Here is a 7,500-nt window from a genome sequence, read left to right on the forward strand (position 1 = left end):
ATCAAAGCCAGTAGACAAGGCCTTCACATGAGCAGTGGAACTAGGTGATGCGTCTTGCTGGTGAAATAACACGTCAGGTAAGGCCATGGTCCCGTTGCAGTCTCTCTCCACGTAGTCCACACAGCCCCTGAAGGTGACATCGAAGCGCCTCTATCTCATTCTCCTTTTTTACCTTGAAGTCTGTCTGTCTGTCCATTTGTATGTCTGTCTATCCATCTATCTATCTATCTATCTATCTATCTGCCTATCTATCTATCTATCTATCTATCTATCTATCTGTCGGGCTCGTCGGGTTAAAAGCCTTTCTGGTCCCAATCCCGGTTTATTTTCCTGAAGTTTGGCTGAAGGAGTTTCGAGAGAGGACAGCTTGACGTCCTGACCATCACATGTGTAGCGACCGTGAAGGAGAGATGGAGGATGGGAGGGAGAGAGAGAGAGAGAGAGAGAGAGAGAGAGAGAGAGAGAGAGAGAGAGAGAGAGAGAAAGGGAGGGAGGCTGAGATGAGATGAGATAGGAATAAGGAGTGAGAGGGAGACGTGATGTGTGTGTGTGTGTGTGTGTGTGAGAGAGAGAGAGAGAGAGAGAGAGAGAGAGAGAGAGAGAGAGAGAGAGAGAGAGAGAGAGAGAGAGAGAGGATCATCAAAGCCAGTAGATAAGGCAGAGGGTCTAATTCAAAGCCACTATCAGCAGGGTCTTAAGCCCACTCCACTGTCTAAGAAGGGCTGGCCACCTTAAGACAGACCATAAGCATCTCTCTCTCTCTCTCTTTCTCTCTCCCCCCCCCTCTCTCTCTCTCTCTTTCTACCTTGTCCTAAAATTCCCATCTTTCCATCTCGAATGCTGAGTTGAAACACTAACTTAAAACTATGATGCTAGTCACGAAGAGGTGCTGTGGAAAGGATGTAGAGCCGTAGAATTGTCTTTTTCCTTCTCTGAGCTACGCGGAAAAAGCTGCAATAGGACGAAAATCTGGGCCAAGTTAGAGTGAAAAGAGTATAGCACATCCCATCATCCGTCTCATAACTCACACCCAATGCTCCTCAGTGTATTATTTATATCACAAGTAAAAATGATGAAAGCTGTAATGTGTCTGTACTAAATTGGCAAAGATCCCTAACTCCCTTGAGCTCAGCTGGTGGCCATGCAGATTGGGAGGTTAATTTGACTAGTAACCAAGGAAACTCATTTCTTCCTCAAAACTTTGGCTCCTCGACTTTCATACAACTGGGACTTACAATTCTACTTTTGGGAGTAGTTCGGGTGAAGACAAATAGACTATAATTACCTCATTTCCTGCCTTACCTGGTCCCTTAATTGGATCGCTCGTGTCTTGAAGCCCAGGTGAGCGTGACTGCCTTTAGTGACCAAATCTAACCTAGTCTAACCTAACCTAACTTAACCTAGCCTAACATGGCCTCACCTCAGCTAATCTACTTTTGCCTAGTCTAATCTAACCACCCCACACCAAACCAAACCAAACGAAACTAAACCAAGCAACACCACACCACACCACACCACACCCAACCTAATCCAACCCAACCCAACCCAACCCAACCCAACAACACCACACCACACCAAACCCAACCTAACCCAACCCAACCCAACCCAACAACACCACACCACACCAAACCCAACCTAACCCAACCCAACCCAACCCAACCCAACCCAACCACAACCCAACCCAACCCAACCCAACCCAACCCAACCACACCACACCACACCACACCACACCACACCACACCAAACCCAACCTAACCCAACCCAACCCAACCCAACCACAGCACAGCACACCATACCACACCACATCTCACAAAGGCCAACCTAACCTAACCCAACCCAACCCAAACCAAAACAAAACAAACCCAACCCAACCAAACCACACCACACCAAGCCCAACCTAACCTAAAAAGACTATATCAAATCTAACCTAACCTAACCTAACCTAACCTAACCTAGCCTAACCTAACCTAACCTAACCTAATCTAACCTAACCTAACCTCATGTATTCTTCCCTTCAGTCTTGATGAACGTGACGACGGGAAGCGGTGATCTCGATAGCGATGGTGAGGCTGGCGATGGCGGAGGGTCGGGAGTGGAGTGGAACCTCACGGAACCCCTCCCCGTGCCCCTGCGGAACCTCAGCTGGGCGGCGGAGCTCGGTGTTCCCTCCCACTGGCTCCTGAACCACGCGAGCACCACCGTACCACCGGAGCTCCACATCGTTGTTGGTCTCCTTCTCTCCACCATCGGGATTCTTGGGACCGCTGGGAACGCCATTGTTGTCTGGGTGTTTACAAGGTGAGTGTGTGTGTGTGTGTGTGTGTGTGTGTGTGTGTGTGTGTGTGTGTGTGAGGGGGTGTTTTGTGTGTGTGGGAGGGTGTTTTGTGTGTGTGTGTGTGTGTGTGTGTGTGTGTGTGTAGGGGGGGTGTTTTGTGTGTGTCTTAGGAGGGATGTTTTGTGTGTGTGTGTGTGTGTGTGTGTGTGTGTGTGTGTGTGTGCTGTGGGTGTTGTGTATGTGTGTGTGTGTGTGTGTGTGTGTGCTGAGGGTGTTGTGTATGTGTGTGTGTGTGTGTGTGTGTGTGTGCTGAGGGTGTTGTGTATGTGTGTGTGTGTGTGTGTGTGTGTGTGTGTGTGTGTGTGTGTGTGTGCTGAGGGTGTTGTGTATGTGTGTGTGTGTGTGTGTGTGTGTGTGTGTAGGGGGGTGTTTTGTATGTGTGTGTGGGAGGGTGTTGTGTGTGTGTGGGGGGGGATGTTTTGTGTGTGTGTGTGGGAGGGTGTTTTTGTGCGTGTGTGGGGTTGTTTTGTGTGTGTGTAGGGGTGTTTTGTATGCGTGTGGTGTGGTGTGGTGTGGCGTGACCTATAGTGCAGTAAGGCATAGTGTAGTGTAGTGTTGCGTGGCAAATAGTCTAGCGGGAATTTTACGCAGCAGTATATTTAGCTTCCACGAAAATAAAGTCCTTTTGAACATTTCTTCTGTTTCTTCACGATGAAATAAAGGAACAGAAAAAAATATACGGAAATAAAGCCGAATAAAGGACTTCTCGTCTATATCTTATTTTTATTATTTATTTTTTATTTATTCTCTTTATTACGGACTTTATTCTGCTTTATTTATCGAGCTGGATGGGGTCAGATACAGGCTTCAATGTTTCCTTTATTACAAGAGCCATTTTTTTTAAGGTTAGTAAAGTATAGCTTAGGCAGCAAAACACAGACACACACACACACACACACACACACACACACACACACACACACACACACACACACACACACATTAACTTGTTTTTTTCTTTGAGGGAACAACCTTGCGGACTTCTGGCCTTTGGTTTCTTCTTCCTTGCATAGAACACACACACACACACACACACACACACACACACACACACACACACACACACACACACACACACACACACACACACGCAATAAAAAAAATAATGGATTCCTTTCTCACCCATATCATTACCTTGTGTTTCTCTTAAGTAATATTATATCGTAGTAAAAATAAGAGCACTGTATTGATGGGGTTTATGTGGCTATAGTCTGTCTGTTTTCATCTGGCAGAGCTGGGTCCCTAACACCTTCTCCATAGTGATTTATTTTTAGATATGGATGGTTAATATCCTTTTGTACGTTATTTATGCGGAGTATGGCGATATTGGAAGGATTTATGAAACACAGTAGAAGAGAGTAAGGTGTAATGAACAAAATAAATCGCTTAGGAAAAGGTGTTAGGGAGCTTCCTGAACAAGCGAGAATAGGGGCCTGAGTCACGTTTGCAAGAAATTCAATAAACCTTAGTGATGGGGCAAGAATGGGTCTCCTTGGTTACTAGTCAAATTAACCCTCCACTCAAACTACACCTGGCCATGACGGGAGCAGTAAAGTGGCTCCTTGTCAAGTGAAAATAACCCAGCTATAGGCCTCCCCGTCGTGTGAGAGAGAAATACAAGTGAGGCAGGGAGGTCGAGGATGGAAGGCATATTCCCCAAGCTAGGAATATTGATGTGCTTGCGTGTGGAAAGATTTAAGAGCTTTGAATGGCGACATCATCACTATTTGTAAGCGATTGCTGTGGCGGATTGAGGGGGGAGAGGGAGGGGGAAAGGGAGGGGAAGGAAGGGGGAGGAGGAAGGGGATGGGAGAGGGAAGGGGAGAGGGAGGGGAAGGAAGGGGGAGGGGAGGGGAGGTGAGGAGGAAGCGGGAAAACTAGAGGTAGGGGAAGGGAAGGTGAAGGGGAAGGTGGATGAGGAAGGGGAAGGGGCAGGGGGAGGTGGAGAAGGGAGGGGAAGGAGGAGGGAAGGGGAGAGGGAGGGGAAACGAAGGAGGGGTCAGGGAATCCAAACCTCCCCTTCCCATATATATATTTTTATTTTGTTTCATATTTTTTCCCTTGCAACAAACTTAAAGAATTAATGAACTGAAAAATACCATCGCATGTGTGTATATATTTTTGCGGGTAAGATTTTGACTCTTCTGACATTCACGGCTGTAAATAAATAGTTAATGAATTTCACATATAAAAAACGACTGCTGGTAGAGTGGCAGAGCTCTCGTATCGAAAAAGGTGGTGGTTTACGTGTTACGGTTCCCAAACACCTCTTCCATAGCGATTTATATACGGATCTGGTTGGTTAATATCCTCTTGCACGCTACCTATGCAGAGTATGGCGATGCTAGAATGATTTATGCAATACGGGGAAGGAGTAGCAAGGGGTAATAAGGAGTAATAAGCAAAATAAGTCGCTCAAACACAACCAGGGACGTAGGCTGGTCTCCTGGCTTTAAGTAATCTGGACTACGGGTGCATAAATTCAGAGTCCTTATGCTTAGAAGAGGACTTACCTATCTATCTATCTGTCCATCTATCTATCTTAGTCTGTCTGTCTGTCTGTCTGTCTGTCTGTCCTTCCATCCATCCATTTATCCATCAATCCATCCTTCCATCTGTCTATCTGTGTGTGTGTGTGTGTGTGTGTGTGTGTGTGTGTGTGTGTGTGTGTGTGTGTGTATGTGTGTGTGTGTGTGTGTGTGTGTGTGTGTGTGTGTGTGTGTGTGTGTGTGTGAGTGTGTGTGTGTGTGTGTGTGTGTGTGTGTGTGTGTGTGTGTGTGTGTGTGTGTGTGTGTGTGTGTGTGTGTGTGTGTGTGTGTGTGTGTGTGTGTGTGTGTGTGTGTGTGTGTGTGTGTGTGTGTGTGTGTGTGTTTGTTACCCTAAATCTTAAATGAGCTACCCTTGTTAATGAGCAAGAATATGAAGCCTTAGTACCCTCCCCCCCTTTCAACAAATGCTGGATTCGCTTTTTTTTTTTTTTTCATTAGTTTTTGACCTCATCCATTGCCGTCTTGCTAGTTTGAGAAGCGAGTAAATTAGATCTAAACTTTATATATTTTTTTTTCACTAGTCGTAAAAGGTATCACTGATGAGGTTAATACTTCACACTGCAACTTCTGTCCTCGTGGGATATCTAATAACACCAAGTTTTCTCTCAATCCATGCCTTTTTCTTTTTAATTTCTGAGAGCGCTGGACACCCACACAGATGTCCTACTGGTGTGGATTTCTGAGAGACTGATGATGGCCTAGTGGTGTGGATTTTTGGGACTGATGATGGCCAACCGGTGTGGTTTTAAGAGAGACTGACGATGGCCTCTGGTGTGGATTTTGGAGAGACTGATGATGGCCTAGTAGTGTGGATTTTAAGTGACTGAAGATGGTCTACTGGTGTGGATTTCTGAGACTGATGAGGCCAACTGGTGTGGATTTAAGAGTGACTAATGATGGCCTATTGGTGTGGATTTTGGAGAGACTAACGATGGCCTCTGGTGTGGATTTTAAGTGGCTGATGATGGCCTACTGGTGTGGATTTCTGAGACTGATGATGGCCTAATGGTGTGGATTTTTTGAGAAGTAAAGACAGTGAGAAATAATCAGACTTTGCCACCACGTATTTTAAAATTTTGTCAACAGTTCGAAGCTAAATGATGTAAATGACGCGCCTAACTCCACTACAAAAGTATTTAAAATGACACCAGTGGAGTTAGTTTTTTAAATTCTTGGCGAGAAAGCATAAAAAAAATATATAAGTTCAAAAATGACAGATAAAAAGCTTAACGTGAGGAAATATAGAAAGTAACTGTGTATGAAAGGGAGGCATTTTGAGGATACAAAATCGAGAGATAATAGAAAAAAAATGGATGCGTAACAGAAAAGAGTGGGCAAAAGTATGGAAGTGAAAATAATAATACATCAAATGAAAGTGTGAGAGAGGGAGGCATGAAATCTGAGAAGGAATAATAATTGACAAAAGAGAAAGTGTTGGATGTCGTTGGCGTGGAATTGCACGTTATAGTGACTTCTTTCCGATTCTGGCACTCAGCGGGATGCTCTCACGTTACAAGTGTTGCGAGAGCGGCTTAATGAAATACTGCCTATTTTTGTGTGTGGAAAACTATGCTTGTGGGTGGCATCTGGGATTTTGAAGAGATATAAAGGATGCCTTTTCTTAGTTCTAATTTAAACGTTCCTGTCCTGCCACTGCACCCTACTGACCTTAATTATTAACAGGTTATGTATTTACCCTTGTCTCTTTTTCTTTCAGTCTGTCTGTCTGTGTACAAATTATCTAAAAAAGTTACGGTCAGATTTTAATGAAATTTGGTGACCAGGTGGGCAGTGGCTCAAGGAAGAGGTGATTAGATTTTGAGGTTGATCCGGAATTGAATGCAGGAAAAAATAGACTTTATTGACACTAGCAAAGGTATGCCCTATCTGTAATTGTGTAACAGGGCAGACTTAGACCGTAGAATTAACTAACTATCTGAGAGGGTAAAAGTATATTGTCTGGTAGGAAAGAGGAAATACAGCAGTAAATCATAAATTATATGAAGACAAATCGACCCCCCCCAAAAAAAAAAAAAAAAAAAAGAGTTTGAAAGAATACAGTGAGGCAAAGAACTATATATATAATTTTGTATCCTTGTCATACTATCCATCAAACTTTTTATTTTACTATTTATTTTTAATCCATACCCCACTCGAACCTGCTGTTTAATTTAGCTCATACCAGCGAATATTTAATGATGGAAACGCTTGTGTGTCGCAATACGTTCTATCAATTAATAAAGCCAGCCTTACTGAATATGTAAAATGTGGAGTGATATTGGATTACAGGCTGTGTCGGGAATTGTTTTGTGTGTGCTGGGGTTTAGGTGTGTGTGTGTGTGTGTGTGTGTGTGTGTGTGTGTGTGTGTGTGTGTGTGTGAGAGAGAGAGAGAGAGAGAGAGAGAGAGAGAGAGAGAGAGAGAGAGAGAGAGAGAGAGAGAGAGATGCTTACAGGTATCAGAAAGCCGCAGGTAAACTCTATAGATTAACATGTAATTAATTTCGTGTCATCATGATATAGAACCAAAATTGCACGAATATAGTTTTAAAAATGTAGTATTAACATGAGAAACAGTAATTTAAAACGCTCAATCTTTTTTTTTTTTCCATTTATTG

General features: G+C 44.0%; 1 protein-coding gene across 1 annotated transcript in view; it reads left to right on the forward strand.

The window, feature by feature from the left end:
- Nucleotides 1-7,500, forward strand: part of LOC145396079 (uncharacterized) — a 102,463-nt gene that overhangs the window by 77,210 nt on the left and 17,753 nt on the right. Inside the window, exon 3 of the mRNA XM_080269545.1 lies at nucleotides 2,019-2,298. Coding sequence (XP_080125671.1) covers nucleotides 2,019-2,298 — 280 coding nt within the window. The remainder of the gene's footprint in view (nucleotides 1-2,018; nucleotides 2,299-7,500) is intronic.

The sequence above is a fragment of the Coenobita brevimanus genome, chromosome 34, assembly GCF_032717465.1.
Source record: "Coenobita brevimanus isolate Jiangsu-jjx chromosome 34, ASM3271746v2, whole genome shotgun sequence".
In the NCBI taxonomy this organism is placed as follows: domain Eukaryota; kingdom Metazoa; phylum Arthropoda; class Malacostraca; order Decapoda; family Coenobitidae; genus Coenobita; species Coenobita brevimanus.